Below are 27947 nucleotides of genomic sequence, written 5' to 3' on the forward strand. Positions count from 1 at the left end.
TGGAAAGCCTGGTTTCTCTTTACGGCTCAGTGCGCTGATCCGGTGTAGAGTCCCGCCTACTGTATCCGGTCATTTACACACGCAAAACACACGGGCCGTTTTCATATCCGCTCTAGACCGGATCTGGAGGGCCAGTTGCACCACCTCACACTAAGTTCAAACTTAGCCTAGTTATAGCTTAAATGGCTTTTAAAAAAGCCATTTAAACCCATTTAGCCGGGAAAGTATCTGTGTCATTTTTAGATTTATTTGGCTATTCAAAAACAGCAGCTATACAAGCTCATAGCTTGTAGCTATGAGCTTGTAGATCTGCTATTTTTTGTTTTCTTATGTGAAAATTTGTGCAAATCTTTAAATATATATATATGTTTTTTAAATATATATTCAAAGATTTGCACTCATTTTCACGATTTTTCAAAAAATAGCAGATCTACAAGCTCATAGCGCGGCACTCGGTGCCGCGGCGCGCTATGAGCTTGTATATCTGCAATTTTTGAATGGCCAAAGTATAACAGGTTAAAGTGGTTAAAATTATTGTGATGCTATATCAACACATTTTGCTGGGGACCCCCTGGAACCCCTCCAAGGACCCCTTGGGGTCCCCGGACCCCACTTTGAGAACCAATGCTGTGGACTATGAATTGGGCTTTAGGTCAGTGTTGCCATGTCTGCTTATTATAAGCAACGTTGGTCTTGTTTTTCTGTAAAGTTGCTTGTAAATATTGGTGGTTGCAGTTTTTTGGGCTTGTTTCTAAAGTGTAGTTATTTGGGCTTGCTTCCATTTTTTTTTGATTGTCTAAACCAGTTCTCAACGTTTGCAAGGCCCAAATGAATGCAAAAAATACTGCAAGCTGTGTAAGTCTGCCAGGCCGGAACCTTTTGTCTTAGCATCCTTCTCTTCCAGTCGGACGTCTGAAGTCGTTGCACAACGCATAGTTCCGGTGCTTGTGTTGTCTGGATGCTCTGTGCTTTAGAGATGATAAACATGAGATAAACACATTAATAAACCTTCACAGAAACAACTACAGTGTTGCTGAGTGTCGGTTGGAGTATTAACTACTGGAGTAACGGGAGTATATAGTTACTGTAACGTACTATGTTTAAAAAGATGGCTGAATTTGGTCCAGATTCCGGGGGTCGAGTTAAGGTAGAGTCTTTGTTGTTATTATTATTACTATGGTTAATATAACTGTTATATTATAGTTACTCGTTAATATAGTTAATTGGGGATCTCATCTTACTAGCCCCATTTAGTACCTCTCCCTCCGCTATAGCTCCGAGATGAGGTCCTACGTGGAGCGGTGCCGTTTCGTTGAACATTTTCCGCACTTTTTCCACTTTACATGTTTCTTACCCTTTTCTGCACATCGTATCCAAAAAGTAAAGGTATTCTGAAATGCTCACAGATGTTTGAAATTTTAACGTACCATAAAATCCATCCAACGAGTTGAAAACAGTGTTTAAATCGCTTCTCTCCTCAGCCGGTTCAATAATATTATGCATTAGAAGATGCAATTAAACAGTTGACCAGTAGGGGAATCAGTAATGTTATCTCTATGGGTGCAACTCTTGCGCAATGTCTTAAAAACATGTAACCGGCAGAGGAGAGAGGCGAATTAAGTGCTTTTTTCAACTCGTTGGATAGATTTTATGGTACGTTAAAATTTCAGACATCTGTGAGCATTTCAGAAAACCTTTACTTTTTGGATACGATGTGCAAAAAAAGGTAAGAGACATGTAAAGTGGAAAATGTGCGGATATTTTTCAACCAAACGGCAGAGATAAACGAAGAACCTCATCTCGGAGCTATACAGCGGAGGGTGAGGTTCCGATTGGAACTAATCTTAAACAAGCTCAGTGCTTAATGAGTCTTCCAGTTTAGTAGACCTTGTATTGTGAATTTGTACTTCCATGTACTGTTGTTCTCATGTCTTACTAAATAATGTACATCAATCAATCAATCAATCAATCAATATAATTATAATATTATATTTAATATAACTATAATATTATAGTTCATATAACTGTAATATTATAGTTCATATAACTATAATATTATAGTTAATATAACTATAATATTTGTAATATTATAGTTAATATAACTATATAATATTATAGTTAATAATTAATATAACTATGTTTTCACCAGTGGTGGAAAAAGTACTCAATTTTTTTTTACTTAAGTGAAAGTATCAATACTGCAATGCAGTAAGTAAAAGTCTGCAATTAAACATTTCTGTTTAACTTACTAAATTTACCCCAACCCAGATTTGGCACAAACAAGGGGTTGAATTCGTTCTCCCGCTATGAAACAAAAATGTGGAATACCCTACCAAAAGTATTGAAGGAGTGTAAAACCCTACTCTCCTTCAAAACTGCCCTGAAAGAGTACCTTCAAGTGGCTGCAATTCAAAACTGGCCCCTGTAAAAGTTTTTTTCTCATTATTTTTCATTTCTAAACTGTTTATATGATGTTCTGCATAGTACCTCAAAATTGTACTTAAGTACAGTACTTAAGTTAAATGTACTTAGTTACTTTCCACCACTGAGTCTAATGGGCAGTCCACACAAATGAATGATGAGTTACCAAAAACCATCTTGATGCATCTTAGCTTATTTCTTTATGCACAAATACAAATAGGTCTGGCAGTTATGGAGACATATTTATGTTAATCACATTTTTGTCCGTATCATTTCTATGTGTTGTATAGGGGGTGACGATTGTAAAGCAACTAGTGTTTGGTAACGTTGCTCGTTACTTTGGGAAGAAGAGAGAAGAGGACGGCCACACGCACCAGTGGTCTGTTTATGTCAAACCATACAGGAACGAGGTACTTTATTATTATTATTATTATTATTATTAATGATATTTAATTATACACCAGTGGTATGTTTAAGTGAAAACATACAGAAAGAAACATACTGTGTTAAGACCTGAGCCCAGCATTTTATTTTATTTTATTTTATTTTATTTTATTTTATTTTATTTTATTTTATTTTATTTTATTTTATTTTATTTTATTTTATTTTATTTTATTTTATAACGTTTTATAACGTTTTATAACGTTTTATAACGTTTTGTTCCAGGGACACCCAGAAGCAAAGATTTGAGTTACAAATGTTAGCTTGAAAAATATATATATTCAAAGATTTGCACACATTTTTTCACAAGTATTCAAAAATAGCAGATCTACAAGCTCATAGCGTGGCACTCGGTGCCACGCTATGAGCTTGCAGATCTGCTATTTTTGAGTAGCCAAAGAAATCTAAAATGACACAGATGCGTTCCCGGTCTTCTTAATGGATTAATAGTAATATTATTTTTAATACATTAACCACAGCATTATCACGTGTATCTATTGTATGCATGCGGTTGTCTTTTTTATCTGTTGAAATGCCATTCATTGTGTTTGGCATTACTTTATGTTCCAGGACATGTCTGCTTATGTGAAGAAGATCCAGTTTAAACTACATGAGAGCTATGCCAATCCACTGAGAGGTCAGCAGCACACCCGATCGACGTCACTATTGAATTTATACAGATGATTTCTGACAATTATGCAAAAAGTAATTGTGATTTATTTCAAATAATTAGCGATCGGTCGATTATGTAATAATTGTGAAAGCCCAAATGCTGCCACAGACAGCAGTGAACTGCAGACGTGTGAATCCGTCTGCTGTGGCTGCCTTTCAACTATGACACGTCAGGCTTACAAAATGCTGACGTAGCAGTAATTAATGAGATGTTTTCACAAAAATCTTTGACCAAACACCTGTATCACAAGAAAATGATGTGTTACCGTTTGTTTTTTAAGCCAATATTCTCTGTGTATGTGAAGTTAAAGTGTGTCTAACAGATCCTGTGTGTGTGTGTGTGTGTGTGTGTGTGTGTGTTGCGTTGTGTTGCAGTGGTAACTAAGCCTCCATATGAGATAACGGAGACAGGCTGGGGAGAGTTTGAGATCGTCGTTAAGATTTTCTTCATTGACCCCAACGAGAGACCTGTGAGAACTACCCCCCCCCCCACACACACACACACACACACACACAGTCATGAGGCGGGCCTAAGAGTCACATGTAACATTACACACAGATGCACACACATGCAAGCTCACTATACATGTTGTGGACACATTCAAATACACACACTTGATGCACACATGCATGGAAACACATCATCTATTGTGTGTGTGTGTGTGTGTGTGTGTGTGTGTGTGTGTGTGTGTGTGTGTGTGTCAGGTGACGCTGTACCACCTGTTGAAGCTGTTCCAGTCTGACTCCAGTGCCATGCCTAAGAAGACCGTAGTGTCTGAGTTCTATGATGAGATGGTGAGATGATGAAACTCTCTGATGAGACACATTTTAAACCCTGTATACTTCGTTGACAGGGTAGGAATGCAACAGTTAATTGCAGTTAATTGAATGTATTATTTAATTACATTTTCGATAATCTGTAATTTAACAAAATAATCGATTATTAATCAATCACTATTTCCTTTTCCAAAAATTGTGAAAATAGCTAATCTACAAGCTCACAACACGTCATGTTATTTTTGCCAAATGTTCGACTATTACGAAATGCCCATTGCCCAGAATAGAGACACTAGGATTCAAGTGGTTAATCAGTGATATGAAAAACTCATCATGGAGATGATTTAAAGCTACAATCCAACAAGTTGTGTCCCTCTCCCAATGGAGAACTATAATAACTACCACTACCACCACTGTGGCGTCTGCTTCAAATAACTAGTAGGTGACTAGGTGTCCTACCCGACCTACCGGCACCAGGGTCTAATGTCTCAATGGAAGAGTAGGGACACCGCCTCCAACCATTACCGATGTACTAGTTATTAACATACACTACCGTGCAGATTGTTTGAAATAACGTTTTATTCATTCAAATATTGAAAATGTACCCTGTGTACTTACAGGTGTCATTTCATTAAGTAAGCAGTAACCTCGGCTCCTCCTCGGTGCATTATCACCCTGTCGGGCTTTAAATTTCAATAATAACTACCTCCCCATACATTATCCCGCTTATTACACGGCTACTTAATACATAAATAAATAAATTGACTCAAAAGTAACAACAAAACGAAGTATTTCCTTGCTTACGGCAATGAAAGTATTCCATAAGTATTGGGCTGGGCGGACAAGTTTGCCTCGGAAAACAAATGACAGTATTCCATAAGGTAACGGGAAGACTCGCCCCAAAACACACTCACCCCCATTCTATATACCGCTGGATTTGCCTTTAATACCGCCGTATTTGCCCCGGGGCGACTGTGTTTGGGGCGAGTGTTTTGGTATTCCCCCGTTGGTGCGCCACGATAAACAAGGAAGTGTAGAGGACCAAATAGAATGACTTTTCGGTCATTGCATCGTCTATTTCTCACTTAAAATGTTTTCAAACACATTCTTGAGAGCAACGTTTAGTTGTAAATTACATTGTTTGTTTGTTTACATACATACAAGCATTACATACATTACATACAAGCAGCGCAGGTTGATATGAGCAGGTGTTCTGAGTATCTGATTATACAGCGGTCCGTTATTGAGCTCATCGGTCATTATCCAGAAATAATGACCGATGATTGACCAATCAGAATCGAGCATTCAACCAAGCCGTGTAATAAGTGCATATAAAGCATGGAGCTACACTGCTGAATTGAGTCTTCAAGGACTTCAACATGGAGACATATAGAATATTTAAGTTTGTTATGTAATTATTGTGACATCATGTTTGAATAATGATAATGATTTTATTAGTATAGCGCTTTTCTAAACAAAGTTCCAAAGTGCTTTACAGACATGTCAAAACAAGTAATAAAAACAGCCAAGCAGTAGTAACAACATACAACAACAATATACAGCAATAGAAATTAAAAACAAATAGACTTAAGAAAAACATTTAGCATACAAGTGTGTTTTCAGGAGAGATTTAAAAGAAAGCACCGATTGTGCCAGCCTCAGCTTCTCGGGGAGGGCGTTCCATAGGCCAGGGGCCCGGATTGAAAAAGCCCGCTCACCCCGGGTAACAATGTTTGCTGTAGGAGCGACCAACAGAGCCTTGCCTGAGGATCTTAAGTTACGCTCCGGTTTGTAGGGCTCCAACATATCACAGATATATTTGGGAGCCTGCCCATGCAGGGCTTTGAAAGTAATAAGTAAAATCTTAAAATAGTATCTCCCAGCATGCATACACACAGTATATTAGACTGATCTAGACAGAGAGAGAGAACAGATATTTTTTATTTTTCCTCATTTGTTACAAATAATAGTTGAATAATAATTAAATAGTATTTATTGTGTTTCAATTCTTTCTTAGTGTAACTTGTGTCTATCATATCGTGCTACTTTCAGTTATTGAGAAGTGAATGCAACTTTATGTAATTATGTTTTTGGTGTCATATAATAATAAGTGAGGGGTCTTGAGGCAAGACACTCATTCATGAGAGAGATAAACACAGAGAGAGAAAGAGACAGAAAGAAATATAGAGAGACTGAGTGAGAGGGATGAACAGATGGAGGGAGAGAGAGAGACAGACAGACAGACAGCTGATTGGCCGTTTGTTTGCTCTTTCATCTCAGATCTTTCAGGATCCAACGGCTATGATGCAACAACTACTGACCACCTCCAGACAACTGACCCTGGGAGCTTATAAACATGAGACTGAATGTATGTATACACCACACACACACACACACACACACACACACACACACACACACACACACACACACACACACACACACACACACACACACACACACACACACACACACACACACACACACACAAGACACAGAGAGGAAAAAGTCTCTGAACAAACAGGAACACATCATTCGTTTACTGTAGCAGTAGGACTGAACGCACATTATGTCGGTCGTCAGTGTTTTTGTTGAACTGTTGTGACACACACACACACTGGGGTCGAGAAACGGATTGAGTGTGTGTGTGCGTGCGCGTGAGCATTAGGCATGTCACAATTATTACATAATCGTCTAATAGCATTATTTCAGATAATCGATAATTCTGCATAATCGTCATAATTGAGTGTGACGGTCGTCAGTGTTTTTGTTGAACTGTTGTAGACACACACACACACTGGAGTCTAGAAACGGATTGATTGAGTGTTTGTGTGTGTGTGTGTGTGTGCGCGCGTGTGTGCGCACTTGTAGTTGCAGAGTTGGAGCAGAGAACCAGGGAGAAGTTGGAGACGGCGAAGAAGAGAACGAGCCAGGAGATCACGGAGCTGAAAGACAGACTGAAGGCCAGCAGAGAGAACATCAACCACCTGAAGACCGAGATCCGAAGACTGGAGGAGGATGGAGATCTCAAGGACACCTGACACACACACCGCAGAGCACGTTGTTTTTACACACAGATATCTGGTCCCTTTCGGGTGGAAACCTTGTATGTCCATAAAACCATTACTTTTCAGGAAACGGGGGGGGGGGGGTACTGGTTAGTCACAAGCTCATGTTAATACTACATTGGTTCAATATTTATCAAACCCTCAGACACAATTGACCTTTTTTCACTTTGTCCCATTAAGACGGGGAACGCATCTGTGTCATTTTAGATTTCTTTGAGCTATTCAAAAATAGCAGATATATATGAGCTCGTAGATCTGCTATTTTTGAACAATTGTGAAGATTTGTGCAAATCTTTGAATATATTATATTATAATATAAGTGAACATTTTAACTCAAATATTTGCTTCTGGGGGGTTCTACAAATGTCTTCTAAATCCTAACATAAAAAATAAAAAAAAGATGTATGTTGCTATACTATCAGTGGTTCTCAAACTTTTTTCATGTAAAGAACCCCCAAAACGTATATATATATTTTTAAGCGAACATTTGTAACTCAAATCTTTGGGGGTCCCCTGGAACAAAATATTTTACAATGGTTTGCTATACTATGTATTCAAAGATTTGCACCCATTGATTCACAATTTTCCAAAGAAAAGCAGATCTACAAGCTCAGCACTCGTGCCGCGCTATGAGCTTGTACATCTGCTATTTTTGAATAGCCAAAGAAATCTAAAAATGACACACAGATGTGTGTCCGGTCTTAATGGGTTAAAGAAAATGTTTCTAAAATAGTGGATACCGTAGTAGGGTATACAGTTATGAAATATGGAGATACAAGGTTTCTGCCCAACAGCAACGATCTGTGTGACCGAATAGAGACACTTTGATTTGTTTATGTGGTGTGATGTTTTATTTTTATATTCTAGTCTGTTTTTTTTTTTTTTTTTTTTATTCAGACACCAGGCACTGTCAATCATTTAGATTTTTTTATACATAAAGTTGATGCTATTCAAACACCAACTGATGTGGACCATTTCCTGTGGGAGTGAGAGTGAGGCTTCACTAAAAACACCATCACGAGAAATGAGTGCTAAGAAAAGAAGTGTGATTAAATAATTTCTAAAAAAAACTACTAAAGAGGAAGACATCAAACCTAGCATCTACAGTATCTAAATAACATGTCAACAAGTCCTCTAAAATGCTAGTATAAACAATGTTGGGGTGGCTTGATAAATGTCAGTGTAACTGAGCTCACAGTTAACAGTTAACAATGAAAGTATATTCAACTAGTATTAATGGTGAACACCCATCCTTGGTTCTGGTGACTGATATTGTCCTTTTAATACCTGAGGAGACTGTGCTTTTTCAATTACTTTTTTCATTTATTTTAAATGTTTTTGGGTAAAATGAAAAAAATGAAAAATGAAAAAGGGTATCGAAAATAAACAGCCCCCTCACGTATAAGGAGGGCAGGGTGAGTCACCAGAACCAAGGACGGGTGTTTTTGATGAATCTAACATGGTTAAAATGGAGTTTGAAGTTATAATGGGTTTGTATAGGAAAGGGACGTGTCTGATAAAATGAATATCAAATATCTAAATACTGAATCAACCAACTTAAAAACTGCCTGGGGGGCTCACAAAAGCCTGAGTAGATGATCAAATTACCCAAAACATTTTAGGAAAGTGAAATATTCCCTTTAAGCCCTATTTTATACATGGGCTATTTCAAATGTGACTCGTTGTGAGCTTGTAGATTGGCTATTTTCAAACATTTTAGTACTTCTACTTTTGGTATTTTAGTAAGTATATTTTGATGCCAATACTTTTGTACTTTACTGAATTACATTTTGGTAGTATTGATACTTTTACTTAAGTAAAACATTTGAGTACTTCTTCCACCACTGACTGAAGCCAAAGGACATTTTCCATTTTATGAACCCATTCGACCTCTTTCTCCATGGCAACCAACGTATAGCCAATCACAGCACGATCGTCCCCCTGGCTATAGGATGTAGGAAGTTGAAGTTGTAACTGTACTGGTTATTATTGTGTCACATCATATGAACACAGTTTTCTTGTTTAATAGTATCTCCTGTGTAAATATGAATGGACTCTGTGCTATTGTTATGTCGCTCGTCAGTGTTTCTGTTGAACTTTGGTAAATCAAACGCGTTCACTCCTCGTTTGAAGTCATGCTTATCGCGAGGAGTCACCTCTTACAAGAGACAGAGTTCCAGGTAAGCAGTCAACTCCAATGTCCAACCCAGAGGAGTTATTGGCCTTTGTAGATCTGTTGTTTTTGGCAAGCGACACAGAGAAAACGTGTTGATCAACACATAATTTTGCACATGGCTGTTGAAACCAGCTGTAATCTAAAACAGGGGTTTTCAACCAGTGGTCCGGGGACCACCAGCGGTCCTTGACGGTGTTCCAGGGGGTCCCCAGCCAAATTAATAGTTAGCGACCAAATTGACCCTTATGTCTGATTTTCTGTAACTCTGAGAGTGTACAAATGGAACCAAATGGGCCTCTCAGAGTTAAATGAACACTGATGATGGTGATACAGTGCAGATTAAGACCCCCAATAAACCTAAATGGTTGAGTGAGTCCCTGGCATATCTTTAATGGGGGTCCGTGGGCTAATATGTGTCAATTTGGGGGTCCTTGACGCAAAAAAGGTTGAAAACCACTGATCTAAAATAACGACTGTCCACATACTAGAGAAGAATGATTTTGAACTCGCTGTGAAACATCTGAAAACCTAGCCATGGTTCACATGACGCTCGTCTGTCACAAGCGTCATGGCGCTACTTGGTCCTGGTTTTTGAAAATGTTATATTTACAACCAGTACATCTACATAAACGTTCAGATTTCAAATTTAAAGTGCTTACGGGGGGCCACGGATGTAACAAGTTAAAGCGCCTGGGTCTAAGTACCCGTATCTTCCGTATTGTTCAATAAAAAGCATTTTAATCCGATCGGCGGTCATTTTCCAAAATCTTTAAATAATGTATCAGAGTGCAATTACACCTCCCAACCGTTAGGGACGTGTCGTTAAAAGCATATGAAGACAATTCGATCGGATTAAAATGCTTTTTATTGAACAATACGGAGGATACGGGTACTTAGACATGGGCGTTTTAACATGAAACATCCGTGGCCGTGGGGTCAGCACTTTATATTTGAAATCTGAACGTTTTTGTAGATGTACGGGTTGTAAATATAACATTCTCAAAAAACAGGAACAAGTAGCGCCATGACAGTCATGTTTCAGGGCTACTGAAAACCCAACTTAGTGGAAACAGACTTTTTCTTAAAAATTTGCCCAAAATACCCAATTATGAATTAATTCTCAACCCACATTTGCCCCCCAAAAAATCACAGAATTCGCATAAGTTCCAAAATAATGTATTGTTATTATTATAATTATTTTATTAATAAAAGGGCAACATAGAAGACCTGCTGAGCGAGCCGCCTGAGTGACGTCATGATATCAGGAGGAGGGATTTTGCCCTGACGTCAGATCTACTCTAACGTCTGTTACTGACGTTACATAGGAATTGGTGACCTGCAATTTATTGCTGGCTTCAAGGAGTCGCGTTTTTGACAGAGTCACTGTCAAAATTGCGTGAAATATTGGATCGCGGATGCTGATGAAATATCATCGGCACCTTAAGCTTTTAAAATATTTTTTAAACTATAGTGTTTTGAAAATATTCATATACATCATCCACATGTTAAAATGGTGAGAAGTTTTCAAATGCAATCGAAAGATATCTTTAACCTTTCAGTTTCAGCCTGAAATAGCAGCAAAAAATGTCACTGTTTCATAATAATTGCCATAAAATCTGACCTGACCAAACTAAACAAACATCCAATACCACCGCCATTAGCAAAAACATTAAAGCAGCGACCTCTGGGGTCACATAATTACATAGCTCACGAATTGCAATGTAACACCCATACAATCTGTCTGCGTTTACCGACAGTGTCTTGTGTAGTGTGTGGGTTTAGTGTCCAGAATATGATCATCTGAAATAAATAATCATAACGGACAAATTTAAACTATATTCTATAGATCTGGTAAATGACTTATAACTACAGACATCCAGAACCAACGAGTCATCAGTGACAACATTACAGCAACTGTTTGTTTTGCTGTATTCAACATATTTCAGGTAGGTGGAATATATAGACCATAACAATAACATATGTATTCATTTATAAACGTATACCAGGAACATTTGGGTTGGGAATTATGGTTTTATAACGATGTACCCAGCTGAATACTGCCTCAATATGTGTCAGTTTATGGACAATAATACAATATTGTTACTCATCATCATCAGGTATGTATGAGTGACTTCCTGGAACTATTGTTTGTTGTTTGTAAGGAGGAAAAAATATGTTTTTTTGCAGTATTTGTATTTTTCCTCTGATGATGCTGATAAATCAGTTTCTGTGTGTGTGTGTGTGTGTGTGTGTGTGTGTGTGTGTGTGTGTGTGTGTGTGTGTGTGTGTGTGTGTGTGTGTGTGTGTGTGTGTGTGAGAGAGAGAGAGAGAGACTCTCTTTGGTGTGAATTTGTCTTTCATATATTATGACCCCATCAGCATGTTTGCCATGCAATCATCATTGTTTTTGGCTGCTGTAGCTCCACAAAAGCTCCATTGTTGCAGCATGGCTGTGTCGGAGAGCCGTGTTAAAGTCCATTCACTGAGCCTCGTCTACGCTCCATATGATTTAATGTACACACAAGTACACAACACTTCAGCTGTGCTGCAGGCAGCCAGCCGGTGACATGTCTTTGTAGTCAAACTGAGAAAATTAACTGTGTAACTCAACGGTCTTCAACGTTTTTAGCAGAGAAAGGGATTAAGCAGGGACCCCCCCCCACTACATATTGCATTAAATAGTTCTGCAGATTAAACTTTGTGATAGATTTCATAGAGAACTTCATAGAGTTCTTTGACGGCACTATCAGAAACTTGACCTTTCACTCTGTAATTGGTCTGCTCTTTTTTCCCTTTACACCAAAATCTCTTTGCCAAAAATAGCCGATCTACAAGCTTTACAACGCCTCGCACTGCGAGGCGTTGTAAAGTTCTCCTCAGAATAGGGATTCTAGGGTTCAAGTGGTTAAAGGAAAAATCATTATCCTATCACACAAAGATTTGGCGGACCCCCTGTAGTAACTGTGAGGACTGCACTTATTGTACTGTAAGTTGCTTTGGATAAAAGCGTCTGCTAAATGACTGTAATGTAATGTGTCCATGATGTGGTTACACCTGCACACTCCCAGAGTTAGAAATTGATAAAAATAACACTGTATACAGCATTACCGTACGTACACTCAGAGTTAATCCTCAGGATTTTACAGTATGCAGTATACTGTTGCGTCAAACTCTAGCTGTCAGAGCATTTGTTCCAGCCCCACGGTCCCCAGGGGTCTCTGGTTGTGTTGATATCCGCCTCAGATTGATGCGGTGAGCATCGATCTAACCCTAATAAACGTTGGAAGCAGCAGACATTGAATGAAAAAGTATGCACAGATGATGTGGTGGGGTGTGTGCGTGTGCATGTATGACCGTCATGGACGTGTACTTATAGGATCTGGTAGGCCAGGAGGAGGGGTGTGGGACGTTAACACTGCTGTTGTGGGACAGGTGCATGTTTGTGTGTGTCAGGGAGTGCTAGAACAAGAGGATGATGTCATTTCTCATCAATAATACACCAGCACTTGAACTTCTCCTCGTGGGGTTTCTCAACCACTGGCTCAGGGGCCGAAAAAGTCAGGCGGATGAGATATTTTGACAGGGGTCGAGTTCATTTAATATGCTGAGTCCTAACCTCTGCAGTAGTTGTGCAACTAGTTGAGGTCGTATTTGTAGTGGTGGTAGTAGTTGTAGAATAGGTATTAGTTGCAGTATTAAAGTAGTAGTAGTAGTAGTAGTAGTTTATATAGATAAATAGAGAGACAGACAGACTGTTATTGATTCCTCCTGTGGGTAAATCCAGGTGTCATATGCACATGTAAGAGTAGAGAGATAAGAATACATCTTTTTTAATTTACGGATATAAAAAATAAATAATTGACTGAATAGTCAAACACTTGCAGTCAGGCACTTGGTCTGAATGCGTTAATATAATGTACCGTATATATTGATTTATGAATAGGTATGTAATGTAATATTAATGCACAACCATACATCTATCGTCTATGAATGGCTATATTATGCAAACTACAGACTATCAAGAGTGGATATGAGACGGATATCTGATAACATACAATCTATCAATAATGAAACTTTAACAGCAGTTACACAAACAGGCATCATATGGTTCTGTAATCTGTAGCGTACGTTCCAGTAGTCTGTGTGTGAGAGTGCTAGGGTCAAGCAGGATTCATTAATTCAAGAAAAGAGCAGAACATATGGGGGCTTTGTTTTGGCTACCGGCACAAAGAACTGACCAAGTCGCTCCGTCTTGTACCGGGAGACGATGAGCCTGTGGCTGAATGTGCTCCTCATTCCAACTAGCACACCACAAAGGGGATGGGAGGGGTTCAGCTTCCTCCTCATCCTGCTCACCTCCGCAACCACATCCAGTGTCCAGTTTTAACTACAGAGCTAGCCATCCGCTAGGGGGGGGGGGGGCTAGCAAAAGTTACAGGTATGGTGTGTGTGATATCAAATGTGAGCCTACCATAATAATCACAGTAATCCTTAATTATATTCCATCATGGGCTTTTGGAGAGAAGTGAGACAGACTCCATAGAGCACTGCAGATGGGAGGTGTGTGTGTCTGTGTCCAGCTGATGCTCGTTGATGCTCGTTAATGTTATATACATCAAGGCAATTATGTTTCTGCACTTATTTTTGGTTTCGGACAAGAATTTTCCTTTTGGTCCCTAAAAAAAGCCGCTCATCAATTAATCGGTTAACTCGCTGAGTGCCAAGAACGAGTTATCACGAGTTAAAAAACGTTTGATTAAAAAAAAAAATTCACAGCCATAAATAAGTCTGGCAGTGAAAGAGTTCATCGATCGATAAGGTTATCAATTATATATGATATCAATTAATGAATTAATCGATCATTTGCATGCATCCCTAATTGAATCGATTAGTTTGATTAACTGTTGCAGCCCTACAGTTTATTGTTCGTGTGTACATCCAGGAACCTCTCTGGTGCTGCAGGCCTGTAGCAAGTGTAGCATGCCCTCCAGTGTGTCCTTGTAACACCCCTTGGCTGCCGCACAAGCCCTTTTAAACTCGTCCTGGACAGCCTTGCCCCCCCTTAGTGGTGTCCCATACCGTGAAAGCCCGCTTCTTCCTGATCAACACAAACAGGCCTATAAATGGACCCATTGATCCGGGGCTTGTTGTTGGAAAAAGCAGCGCACCGTTCTGGTGGCCATACAATGCTCCCCTCACAGAACCTGATGTAGTGTGGAGCACAATGGCAGAGTCCATTGATGTCCTCACCGCAGACCTCCACAAATAAGTCCCCAGTCTGTTGTCCTGAAACACACTCCCTCGGCTCCTCTCTGACCACTGCTGGACGAGCCTGGTGAGGGCCAGTGGTGGATGAAGTACTGAAATCTTTTACTTCAGTAAAAGTATCAATACTGCAATATGGAAATACTCTGTTACAAGTGAATGTCCGAAATTCAAAATGTACTTGAGTAAAAGTGTTGATATCAAAATGTACTTAAAGTACCAAAAGTAGAAAGTACTCATTATACAGAATGTATAAGTAAAGTACAAATACCTCAAAATTGTACTTAAGTGCACCACTGGTGAGGGCAGGCAGGCTGCCTCTTGACAACAGCCTTGTATGTTGCTGCAAGCTTGATATGGTTATATAGTGTTAGTTAGTGTATGTAGGGGTAGTAATAGTAAACTGTTATATACAGTATGTGTATGTAGGGGTAGTAATAGTAAACTGTTATATACAGTATGTGTATGTAGGGGTAGTAATAGTAGTTGCAGGTAGTGGTAGTAATAATAGTAGTGGTAGTTTTAGTGGTAGTAGTAATAACAGGTCTCTGAGTTAGAATGTCCGTTGTTCAGGCCTGCTTTGAATAAACGTGTGTGTGTGTGTGTGTGTGTGTGTGTGTGTGTGTGTGTGTGTGTGTGTGTGTGTGTGTGTGTGTGTGTGTGTGTGTGTGTGTGTGTGTGTGTGTGTGTGTGTGTGTGTGTGTGTGTGTGTGTGTGTGTGTGGGGCGATGATCGCTATTTTATAGACTGCATTCAAATAATATTTAAATATATGGATACTGTATGCCTAACAGTATGCAAACTGTGTGTGTGTGTGTGTGTGTGTGTGTGTGTGTGTGTGTGTGTGTGTGTGCAGCACTGCACTCATGGAGCAGGCCGTGTCCTCAGACAGAAAAGGATCAGATGAGAAGGTGTTGGACCTGGAGGTAATGTTTTCACAATGTAAATACTAAATTATACCATCACTATATATGATGTGCTGTACTAAGCAAGGTTTTTTGGTTTTATGTTTTTTTTAAACATTTTCAACCAGGCATCCCTGCTTGGGCATGTCAAAATTAGCTGATCTACAAGCTCACAATGCGTTGCAATGCAACTCGCTGTGAGCTGAAAATTATGAGAAAATAAAGCGGATGTTTCGCCCTCCCCCCACTTCTGTCTAATGAGTTGAAGCCTGTCGAGCTTGATGCTTATCAGAAATGGAAATTCAAAAACAGTGAGGAAAATGGTGAATGAATGGAAATAACAGATGACACCTGTCACCTTTTTACAGACTAGCGTTAAGATTGTGGAGGATTGTCTGTTTTGAGAGACTAAGATTCACCTGAAGTGATTAAAAAGAGAAAGAAAAGGGGGGTGAAACAAATGTACATTGGGTGCCCGACATTCTTTACTGAAGAAAATGTTGTGCGGTAGAGATACACATTCTCAGACACCCCCATTTAACCCATTGAGACCTGAAGCCGATTCTACATGTCTCCTAAATCCCAATAGTTTTCTGAAAAAACGTATGTTTCTATATCAGTGGTGCTCAATCTTTTTCATGTCAAGGACCCCCAAAATTATATGTATTTGGCCGCGGACCCCCATCAAAATATTTTGTTCCAGGGACCCCCAGAAGCAAAGATTTGAGTTAAAAATGTTCGCTTTAAAAAATATATACGTTCAAAGATTTGCACACATTTTGACGATTTTTCAAAAATAGCCAAATTGTAAAATAATGCTTTTTAGCTCAAATCTAAAAATGACACAGTTCCAGGTCTTGGGTTAAACAAGTAGGTCACACTTAGGATCTGCTATATTATTATATTATTATGTTTATATTTGATAGTGTAATTCTTTTTCCAGTCCTGTTCTGATTTTCACCCATTTGTTATATTGAAAATAAACATACATTACCAGATTCTATTGTGAAATAAATATAAACTCTGACAGAGATGAGAGAGCCCGGAGCACTAATAATTTACTAAAGAAAACCGTGTGTGTGTGTGTGTGTGTGTGTGTGTGTGTGTGTGTGTGTGTGTGTGTGTGTGCGTGCGTAGGTGAATGTGGGTGAGAGTCTGTTAGGTGGAGCAGAGGGTGGAGAGGGTGAAGAGAATACGACTCTCTCCACCCCCTCCAGGAGTTACAGAATGGACTACAGACTGGAGGTAAAAATAAAATTAAAAAAACACCTCCTTATCATCTCCTCATATCACATTACCTCCTCATCTTAATCATTAATCCATCAACCCATTGAGACTTGAAGCCGATTCTACATGTCTCCTAAATCTCAACAGTTTTCTGAAAAACGTATGTTTCTATATCAGTGGTGCTCAATCTTTTTCATGTCTAGGACCCCCAAAATGATATGTATTTGGCCGCGGACCCCCATCAAAATATGTTGTTCCAGGGACCCCCAGAAGCAAAGATTTGAGTTAAAAATGTATATGTTCAAGATTTGCACACATTTTCAAAAATAGCAGATCTACAAGCTCGAGCTTGTATATATGCTTGTATATATGCTTGTATATATGCTAGCTCGAGCTTGTATATATGCTATTTTTGAATAGCCCAAAGTGTAAAATAATGCTTTTTAGCTCAAATCTAAAAATGACACAGTTCCAGGTCTTAATGGGTTAAGGCCTGAGGTTCCGATTCTACAAAATGTCTTCTAAATCCCAACAGTTTTCTGAAAAACTCATGTTGCTATATGTCAGTGGTTCTCAAAACGTTTTCATGTCAAGGACCTCCAAAATGATATGTATTTGGCCGCCGACCCCCCCATCTGAAAATGTTTTGTTCCAGGGACCCCCCAGAAGCAAAGATTTGAGTTACAAATAATAATACAAAAAAAAAAAACCCCAAAAGACGTCATTGGCAGTGAATGAGTTTTAATGTTGAATACATTTTGATCAATACTTGATTTGATTCTATGTTGTGCTGGCAGGAGGAAGTGACGAGGTCGTGTCGGGACAAACATGGCCGCTGGTCCAACCCCTGGCCCACGTGGACCTTCCCCTCCTACGGTACTCTGCTCCGCTTCATGCTGCTGGACAAGAACAACAGCAACATACCTACTAGTACAGAGGTAACTGCAACTAACTGACAGTTATATTGATATACACTTAATATACATCTATCGTCTATGATATATGGGCAAATTATAGCCAGTCGTATGATTATTAAGACGATCATCGTTTATATGAATGGTTTTCATCACGTGTTGCATCTAATGCAACGTCATGCCAGACACTGGTTCGTCTAGCTGCTCTAGGCAGTGGCGTGCACAGACATTTTGAGGGACAAGTGCTCAAGTAAATGATACGTTTTTTTTGTTGACTTGGTCTGCTCTTTTTTCCCTCTACACCTATACCTCTTTGCCAAAAATAGCAGATCTACAAGCCCACAACGCCTCGCAGCGCGAGGCGTTGTGAGCTTGTAGATCTGCTATTTTTGGCTAAAGTTCTCCTCAGAAAAGGGATGCTAGGTTTCGAGTGGTTATGGTAAAAAGAAAAATCATATCACATAAAGAATTGGCGGACCCCCTGTAGTAACTCTGAGGACCCCCTAGGGGTCCCGGACCCCCTGTTGAAGACCCCTGCAGTAAAAAAAACTTTTTTTCTTTTTTTCAAAAGGGCACTTCTGGTCAAGAGGGCAAAGGGCAGGTGCTCTAGCGCCACCTAGAGTCTATCTGTGCATGTCCCTGGCTCTAGGATATGAGTTTATTACAATAGAAAAATGGCAAACTGAAAGGCATGTATGACTTAGTTTCCTGGAAATAGTGTGCTTGTATCTGTAACTTTAATGTTGTGCGTGTCACAGTAGTCAGAAGAAAGACATAGTGCATGCAATGTGGCAGGTCAAATTGTTTCTTGCTTATAACCTTTTTGGTGTTCACTACTATACGAGAAATGATGCAAGATATTATTTGGTTATTGGTATATATAGGCTTCTATTTACTTTTATGGTTTTATAATCTGCTCAATGTTCAGCATAATAAAGTTTGTTATGATTGGCTGCATTCTCAGAAATACAGCCATATAATGATTAGGCGGTTATGTAATAATTGTGACAGGCCTACTAACCAATTTGCATGCCTGCTATTCGTAAAGAGGTTATTATAACTAACTAACTAGCAACATACCTCTCTCTCTCTCTCTCTCCCTCTCCCTCTCTCCCTCCCTCTCTCCAGGTTCTAGACTCTGCGCTACCAGTGATGGTTCCATATTTTGTGCGTAGTGCTTCCTCATCAGAGCTGAACAGCAGTGAGAAGCCCTCTGCTCCAGGTCTGCGGGTCACCTGGCTGGGACACGCCTGTGTGCTGGTGGAACTGGACGGGTTGGTTGACCCCCATGTATTTATCCACAACAGTGGTAGTCATTGTGAAAGTATTTATCCAACATTAGCACTGTTTACAATGGTAGTTGTCATTTCCCCTCTAACCACATGAAGCCTAGTGTCCATCAGTGGTGTAAAGTAACTAATTACAAGTACTGTTTTGAGGAATTTTTACTTTACTGGGATATTTCCCGTTTTCAATACTTTTACTTCTACTCCACTACATCTCAGAGGCAAATATTGTACTTTTTACTCCACTACAATTATTTGACAACTTTAGTTACTAGTCACTACAGATTTAGATTATTTCTCACAAAACATACATTAACCACTTCAGCCCTATTTATATATTTCGGCCATTTGAATATAGCAGATCTATTGCAACGCATTGTGAGCTTATAGATCTGCTATTTTTTAAATCCATTTTGAACTTGTGAAATGGGACATTCTTCACAATGACTATGTTTACTTTTGGTACTTTAAGTACATTTTGATGCCAATACTTTTTTTATTTTTACTCAAGTAAATTTTGAATTCCGGACTTTTACTTGTAACAGAGTATTTCTACATTGCAGTATTGATACTTTTACTTAAGTAAAGCAATTGAGTACTTTTTCCACCACTGGTCATTTCCGTAATTTCCCACATGAAGCCTAGTGTCCATATTCTGGGGGCTAACATTTGTCAAAAATAGCACCACAATTGTTGTACTGTATGACGGTACGATGAGAGCACGTGAGTCACAACACATCATTTTAATGTCCATATAGGTTGAATATCCTGACCGACCCCATCTTCAGCCAGAGGGCCTCACCGCTGCAGTTCCTGGGCCCCAAACGATACCGCGGACCACCCTGTACCGTCCAACAGGTTGGTAGTGGGGACCACCCTGTCATTCCCTGAAGAAGACCTTGCGTGGTCGAAACGTTGGTTTCCAAATAAGTCCTGCATCGTGGCTACGAGTGTGTGGCCTCTTTCTTTCTTTTCATATTGACGTACCAAGGTCAGCAGCACCTCACCATTACTGGTGTGCGCCCTCCTCCCTTTTGTTTGATCGAGCAGTGGTTTTCAACCTTTTTTGTGTCAAGGACCCCCAAGTTGACACGGACCCACGGACCCCCATTTGAAAAGATATGCCAGGGACTCAACCATTTTGATTTCTTGGCGGTCCCAATCTACACTGTATCATCATCATTAGTGTTCGTTTAACTCTGAGAGAGTACAATGTGTACACTCTCAAGAGTTACATACACACAAGGGGTCAATTTGGTTCCTAACTACTAATTTGGCTGGGGACCCACTGGAACCCCCTCAAGGACCACTGGTTGAGAACCACTGTGATAGAGGGACCACCCTGTACCGTACTTGGGCTAGAGCCCTGCACGGAGAGCCCAAAACTCCAGCCCGAGCCCGACCCCTGGCCTGTGGTGTTGGAGCTCGTCTTGTCTACAATTTAATTAGTCCGAGCCCTGTACCCGAGGCCCCGGCATCAAATCAATTCAATCTCTCTGTGATCTTCACTACTCTTGTCATCTCCCCTCCTATCAGTGGTGGAAAGTAACTAAGTACATGTACTCAAGTACTGTACTTAAGTACACTTTTGAGGATTTTTTACTTTACTGTAGTGTTTCCAATTTTCAGTACTTTTACTTCTACTCCACTGCATCTCAGAGGCAAATACTGCACTTTTACTCCACTACAGTTATTTGAAAACTTTAGTTACTAGATACTTTGAAGATTTTGATTATTATTACAAAATATATACAGTAACCACTTCAGCCCTATATACATTTCGGCCATTTGAAAATAGCAGATCTACAAGCCCACAATGCGTCGCATCGCGACGCATTGTGGGCTTGTAGATCTGCTATTTTCAAAAGATTTCAATACATTTTGAAAACTTGAAATGGGACATTTCTGCATAATGAGTATTTCTACTTTTGGTACTTTAAGTATATTTTGATGCCAATACTTTTGTACTTTTACTCAAGTAAATTTTGCATTACTCGACTTTTACCTGTAACAGAGTATATCTACATTGCAGTATTGATACTTTTACTTTAGTAAAACATACTTTTCCCACCACTGCTCGTCTGTCTACAATTTAATTAGCCTGAGCTCTACCCGAGGCCCCGGCATCAAATCAATTGAATCTCTCTGTGATCTTCACTACTCTTTACATCTCCTCCTCCTTTCATCTCTCCTCGGTTGTCCCGTCTCCTCTAGCTCCCCAGGATAGATGCTGTGCTGATCAGTCACTCTCACTACGACCACCTGGACACAGGGACAGTGGCTAGTCTGAACTCTCGCTTTGGAGGGGATCTGCGCTGGTATGTTTTTTTTTTTATTCTTACAGAACAAAAGACATCCAGACAGACATCAGAAATGTTTAAATACTCACATATTATATATTCTTCAATTAATTCATAAATGCATAACAATAGAAAAAATACAAAAAAAAACAACAACATCGAACAACATAGACATAGGTATTTCTTCTATTCATTAGGCCTACTGTTAAAAAACTAGAAAGTGCCAAGGTGTTTCTTTTCTTCTAACCTTATCAAGAGTACGAGCCCTTTAAAGACTGGTCAGTATCTGGTTAAAAACAACATTATAGGGGATTGTTTGAGCTTGACCTAGTGATATAGAAACGTGCGTCTGTGCGTGCGTGCATGCATGCGTGTGTGTGCTAGGTTTGTACCCATGGGTTTGATGGATTGGTTGGCGAAGGCAGGCTGTGAGAACGTCATGGAACTCGACTGGTGGGAGGAAAACTGTGTGCCGGGTCACGATGACATCACATTCGTGTGCACCCCTGCTCAGCACTGGAGCAAACGCAACGCGCTGGACGACAATAAGGTCGGCATTAGGCCTGTCACAATTATTACATCATCGTCTAATAGCAAATATTTGAGATAATCACAATTATTTGAGATAATCGCAATTATTTTGTCATAATCATCATAATCGTTTCCATGTTGAAAAATGTTCATATATTTTCAAACATTTCCAAAAATAGTGGAAAGAGCAGATCTACAAGCTCACTCAGCTATTTCCACTATTGATGTTTTTTTTTTTAAATATAAAGTTATTAAAGTCAGTCATTTCTTTGTATAATTGGGTTATGAGGGGCGAGGAACTTCTGGGCCAAAACCCCTGTATTTGTGGGCGGGATGTAACTTACGCTCAGAATCTGAGCGGACACGCCTCTTACCGGTCTGAGAGCTGTGCAACTCGTCTAAAAAGTCTGACGAGAGGCAAACAGCAGTACACAACAATGGCGGCCGCAATTTCTCAAGGGGAAATTGCTTCCCGTCGCTCCTATTTACATGCAACACCCACTGCATGTGGATCCCGCCCCCTTTTCTTCATTGGCTGTTGATTTGAATCAGAACGCAGTGGCCGCGCCCCTGCTGTCCAGGCTTTGAGCCGAAGCCTCCCAGACTACGTTAACCCATGTTTTTATATATCCAGGATCACTTGCTAATGGACATAGAAAGCTGTGATCAGTGTTATAAACTACAGATGGGCAAAAAAGGAGAAGAAATTGTCTGAAATTCGGTCAATTGTTGGCCTTTTTGTCTTTTTTTAAGCCAAATATTGATTCATCGGCCGACCACTATTTGTTTTTGCTGTAACTTTGCTGTCAGGGCTCCTGAACTTGTTTATTTTGTGTGGTCACTCAGTCTCTGTGGGGGAGCTGGTCAGTGTTGGGTCCAGCTCACCGGTTCTTCTTCGCTGGTGATACCGGATACTGTTCCTCCTTCCTGGAGATCGGACGACGCTTTGGACCCTTCAACCTCGCTGCTATCCCTATAGGAGCCTACCTGCCCAGGTCTCGCACACAGTCACCCATATACCCTATATACCATTGGTTCTCAACGTGGTGGGGTCCTTGGGCGGGGTTCCAGGGGGTCCCCAGCAAAATGTGTTAATATAGGATCACAATCATTTTAACCACAAAAATCGCAGATATACAAGCTCATAGCGTGGCACCGAGTGCCGCGCTATGAGCTTGTAGATCTGCATTTTTTTTTAAATCTAGAAAATTTGTGCAAACCTTTTGAATGTATATACTGTATTTTTAAAGCGAACATTTAATTGTAACTCAAATCTTTGCTTCTGGGGGGGAACAAAATATTTTCTGCGGCCAAGTACATATCATTTTGGGGGTCCCTGACATGAAGAAGTTTGAGAACCACTGCCCTACACATACAGTACATAGCATCATCTCATCTTGTCTCACCTCTGCTCTGCTCTACTCATTTTGTTTGTTTTTTCCATTGCACTGGACCCCCCCTCAAGTACCCCCTCCCCAAACCCCTCTGCGCATTGCTAGTGCTTGGCCCCGCATGGAACTGCACAAAAAAACCTGGTACTAATAGAAAAGCGCGGCACTCGGTGCCGCGCTATGAGCGGAGATTGTATATCTGCTATTTTTGAATAGCCAAAGAAATCTAAAAATGACACAGATACTTTCCCGGCTAAATGGGTTAAATGGCTTTTTAAAAGCCGTTTAAGCTACAGTATAACTAGGCTAAGTTTGAACTTAGTGTGCAACTGGCCCCAGTACTGTACACTCTACCTATTGGAGTTGGAACCCTAATGTGTGTGTGTGTGTGTGTGTGTGTGTGTGTGTGTGTGTGTGTGTGTGTGTGTGTGAGTGTGTGTGTGTGTGTGTGTGTGTGTGTGTGTGTGTGTGTGTGTGTGTGTGTGTGTGTGTGTGTGTGTGTGTGTGTGTGTGTGTGTGTGTGTGTGTGTGTGTGTGTGTGTGTGTGTGTGTGTGTGTGTCCTGCAGGGATGTAATGCGTGGACAGCATGTGGATCCAGAAGAAGCTGTTCAGATCCACATAGACGTTCAGGCTAAACACTCTGTGGCCATTCACTGGGGAACATTCGCCCTTGCATATGAGGTAGCTGTGTGTGTGTGTGTGTGTGTGTGTGTGTGTGTGTGTGTGTGTGTGTGTGTGTGTGTGTGTGTGTGTGTGTGTGTGTGTGTGTGTGTGTGTGTGTGTGTGTGTGTGTGTGTGTGTGTGTGTGTGTGTGTGTGAGATAAGAGCAAGAAAGAAGTGTGACATACAATAATACACAACCAAATACACCAAATACACTGTCAAGAATGCCTTTGACTCTCTCTGTCTCTCTTTCTCCACAACTTCTCTCTCCATCAACCCCTCTACCCTTTCTACCTCTCATTCTTCTTTTCCTCTCTCTCTCTCTCTCCATCTCTCCCCCCCTACTTCCCCACGTCTCCCTCTGTCTATCCCTCTCTCCTCCCCTCCACCCATCTCTCTCTCTCTCTCTCTCTCCCTCAGCCTTACCTGGATCCGCCTCTCCGTCTCAAAGAGGCGTTGGAGAAGAAGAATTTACCTCCAGACATCTTCTTCACTTTGACCCACGGGGAGACACGCCTGCTGACATCGCCGCCAAAGGACGTCCTCCACTGATGACATCACGTGAAGGGGGATGTCTCTGGCAGATGACATCAGAGGGACAGGTGATGACATCACCGCGTCCGTCACATAGTACCGACAGACTCCAACTCTGAATGTTTCATCATCATAATGGTCAGGTTTCATTCTGTTGACTTCCTGACCAGAAAGACAATGTAGAAAGCTGAGAGGGAGACAGGGTAGGACGGATCTGTAATGTGTTATCTAGGATACTGAGTTTCCTATACAGTTTTTGTCCAAATGTTGTGTTTAATCAACTTTTGTCACTTTTCAATAATGCAGTTGAGTGCAGTATTAAAGCGTCAGTTGCCAATTATTATTATGTTTTTTTAGAAAGTGGCGATTATAGAATCAAATTCTGCATCCTAAAACCAGCTACTTGGCTTGAGTTTTTAATGTGCTTTTAAAAGCAAAAAAGTCATTTGTGAGCCAACCAAAGAGTTAGTCCGATCAGCTGGAACAACGACGCAGACCGCAGCGTTGTCGACGCAAACGTTGGGCGAGAGTTTCACCGATGGGAGAGTTTTTCGCCAATGGCTCCTGCATTGCTTGCGGTGTGTAATTCCAAAAAATAAACAGTCGGTTAGTGCTCACTGTAAATGTTACAGTGTTTGTGTGTTTATAATGTTTTACTGTGTAAAACACAGGGGCAGAAATCAGACGGAAGTTCAAGGTGATTTATGTTTTCACAAGTTGCAGAGCATGCTAGAGTCCATGCCCAACATCTTTTTAAGCCCGATGTATACACGAATCCACAGAGCGCTGCCCTGTAGGTGGCGCCGCCATTGCTGCGGTGTCAAACTCAGTCAGCTGCTGCTGCGGTTCTGTCCGTCTGGTGACGTTACTCTTTACCTGCTTGGCTGTTGGAGCAGCCATAAACTACACAGGTTCATCCTGATTTTCTGTACATCTTTGTAAAGTAAGTGTTAGTAAAAGTTAGTAAAAAGCAGGTAAAAGAGTAACGTGAGCAGTCAGTGACTGCAGCTGACTGACACCGCGCAGCAGCAGCCGATCGAGTCTGACACCGCAGCAATGGCGGCGCCACCTACAGTGCAGCGCTCCGTGGATTTGTGCATACGTAGTTGTGCGAGGGTGTGGCACACTGAAAATAGCCGATCTACAGTATAAGCTTGTATATCTTCTCTGTCGGGTGGAAACCTCCTATGTGCAAAACAGTTACTTTTCAGGATTCGAATTCAAAAGCATCAAAAGTAGCAGATCTACAAGCTCAAAATGCGGCACAAAGCGATGCGTTTCGAGCTTGTCGATCTGCTACTTTTGATGCTTTTGTGTGACGCTGTAGTGTGATCAAGTAGGACACGTGGCGCAGTCGGTAGCGTTGTCGCCTCACGGCTAGAAGGTCCTGGGTTCGATTTACGGCGGGGACGCTGTGGGCGTGTCCTCTCCTCCGCGTTATCAGTGCCCATACCCTGGGTGGGGTTGGCGAAAGGGCCTACTCTGTGTGGAGTTTGCATGTTCTCCCCGTGTCCCCTAGGGTAGGTACTAGTGCCCTCACAAAAAACATGCAGTAATCCTAGTCTAGGCAGGACCTGAGGGGCGATTGCGGGATTCATCCAGGGCCGCAAACAGCCAAGGAGCCATGCCTGGACCGGGGCTAGGCGTGCGTTCACCCTTGCGAGGTTGACTGATGTCTCCATGCCTAATGGGTCTTGTTCAATAGACTGCACCGAGGCTCCCAGCAATGTGTATACCCCAGGGTGGGGTCGTCCGTCAGTTCCTTTATTCTTGGAACCCACTTTTTAGTGAGTTAATTATGCTTCAAGCTTATCATCGCATGCGGTGATCGTGCCCGCTATGCTACGTGGCATTAGTGACCCCATTGATTAGACAGACGGAGGCTTTTTACAAGCTTAGGCATTGACTACAAAATAGTGGGATAAAAATGCAGGGAAAAAAAGCAGGGTGTTAATTTACGAAAGAAACACCAATAGTTAAAATATAGAGATAAGAGGTTTCTGCCCGACAGCAACGATAATGGTCTATCTGTGCACGACACCCGCACACAACTAAATCAGGCTTCAGCCTGCTGTGCAGAAAAGCCACTGTCTTGGCCACCAGGAATTCAACTGAAACCTGTGTGGTGTTGACCTCTTGACCTGCTCAGGTCCTCACTGATGTGAACCCAGGGGAACCTGAAGCCTGAGTTACATTTTTGTGTTCTAACATGCCAACAAGACCATGAATGGGTTTTAGATTTCACATTCAAAGTTTACTCCCATTAACCCATTAAAACCGGGAACGCACTTTAACCATTATTTTATACGTTATATTCAAAAATAGCAGATATACACGCTATGAGCTTTTATATCTGCTTTTATCTTTCTTTTTGAAAAACCGTGGGCAAATCTTTGAATATATATTTTTATTTTTATATATATTATTTTTCTTCTGAATCCTAACAGTGAAAAAAACATATATTGCTATATGTATCAGTGGTTCTCAATCTTTTTCATGTCAAAGACCCCCTAAAATGATATGTATTCGGCCACAGACCCCCATCTCAAAATGTTTTGTTCCAGGGACCCCCAGAAGCAAAGATTTGAGTTAGCAGTGTATACATATATATATATATATATATATATATTCAAAGATTTGCACACATTTTCACGATTTCAAAAATAGCAGATCTACAAGCTCGTAGTCGCGGTACTCGGTGCCGCGCTATGAGCTTGTAGATCTGCTGTTTTTGAATAGTAAAAAGAAATCTAAAATGACACAGATGCGTTCCCGGTCTTGGGGTTGAAGGATGAAACATTGTTCACTTCTGTACCAACTGTTTCAAAATGTTGTGTTCCTTTTTTAATGGATTAAAGACGGGTGTGGACTCTATACCATCAGTCTAAGAGTTACAGTTTTGTCTGTAGTTCAGCTGGAGTTTTTCCGAGGTTTTCAATCTGGCAACAATAACGATATTGAACATTCCAACCTTTTTAGAACAGCAAGAGACCAATGATAGCTCACCCCTGTCTAAACGATGGATGTATTTGACTTAGTTGTAATAAAGTCTTGAATTGGAAATGGTTGTGTGGCATTTTCTTCACTTAGTTTTCCCTGAGTCAGATAATATTGTAACGTTACAATCCAATCGCATTGTGAACTTGTAGATCGGCTATTTTCAAATAGCCTATGTATAAAATAGAGCTCAAGTGATGTTTTATAATATAATAATTTACATCTGCAAAGTAACTAGTAACTAAAGTTTTCAAATAATTGTAGTGGAGTAGAAAGTACAATATTTAACTCTGAGATGTAGTGGAGTAGAAGTAAAAGTACTGAAAACTGGAAATACTCTAGTAAAGTAAAAAATACCTCAAAATTGTACTTAAGTAA

General features: G+C 40.5%; 2 protein-coding genes across 3 annotated transcripts; both read left to right on the forward strand.

Annotated features, from left to right (window-relative positions):
• The first annotated feature begins 929 nt into the window (after positions 1-929).
• yeats4 (YEATS domain containing 4) lies at positions 930-8340 on the forward strand. The gene is made up of 7 exons (XM_084050448.1): positions 930-1147; positions 2712-2831; positions 3433-3499; positions 3910-4004; positions 4240-4329; positions 6592-6679; positions 7183-8340. Exons 1-7 carry the CDS (start codon positions 1097-1099, stop codon positions 7350-7352), a joined length of 681 nt encoding a protein of 226 aa, XP_083906574.1. The 5' UTR covers positions 930-1096; the 3' UTR covers positions 7353-8340.
• Positions 8341-9108: 768 nt separating this feature from the next.
• Positions 9109-27625, forward strand: LOC311040265 (N-acyl-phosphatidylethanolamine-hydrolyzing phospholipase D-like). 2 transcript variants are annotated; one of them, XM_084050441.1, is made up of 12 exons: positions 9109-9559; positions 11402-11501; positions 15677-15746; positions 16863-16970; positions 17750-17890; positions 18995-19140; positions 19911-20010; positions 21367-21470; positions 21837-22002; positions 22830-22978; positions 23942-24056; positions 24459-27625. In XM_084050441.1, the coding sequence occupies exons 3-12, from the start codon at positions 15687-15689 to the stop codon at positions 24588-24590; spliced, it is 1221 nt and encodes a 406-aa protein (XP_083906567.1). In that variant the 5' UTR covers positions 9109-9559; positions 11402-11501; positions 15677-15686; the 3' UTR covers positions 24591-27625. The 2 variants fall into 2 exon arrangements, with proteins under 2 accessions (XP_083906567.1, XP_083906566.1); XM_084050440.1 differs by lacking the exon at positions 11402-11501.
• The last annotated feature ends 322 nt before the right edge of the window (positions 27626-27947 follow it).

This window comes from Gymnoscopelus microlampas, assembly GCF_963454915.1.
Source record: "Gymnoscopelus microlampas genome assembly, chromosome: 23".
NCBI classification, from domain to species: Eukaryota; Metazoa; Chordata; class Actinopteri; order Myctophiformes; family Myctophidae; genus Gymnoscopelus; species Gymnoscopelus microlampas.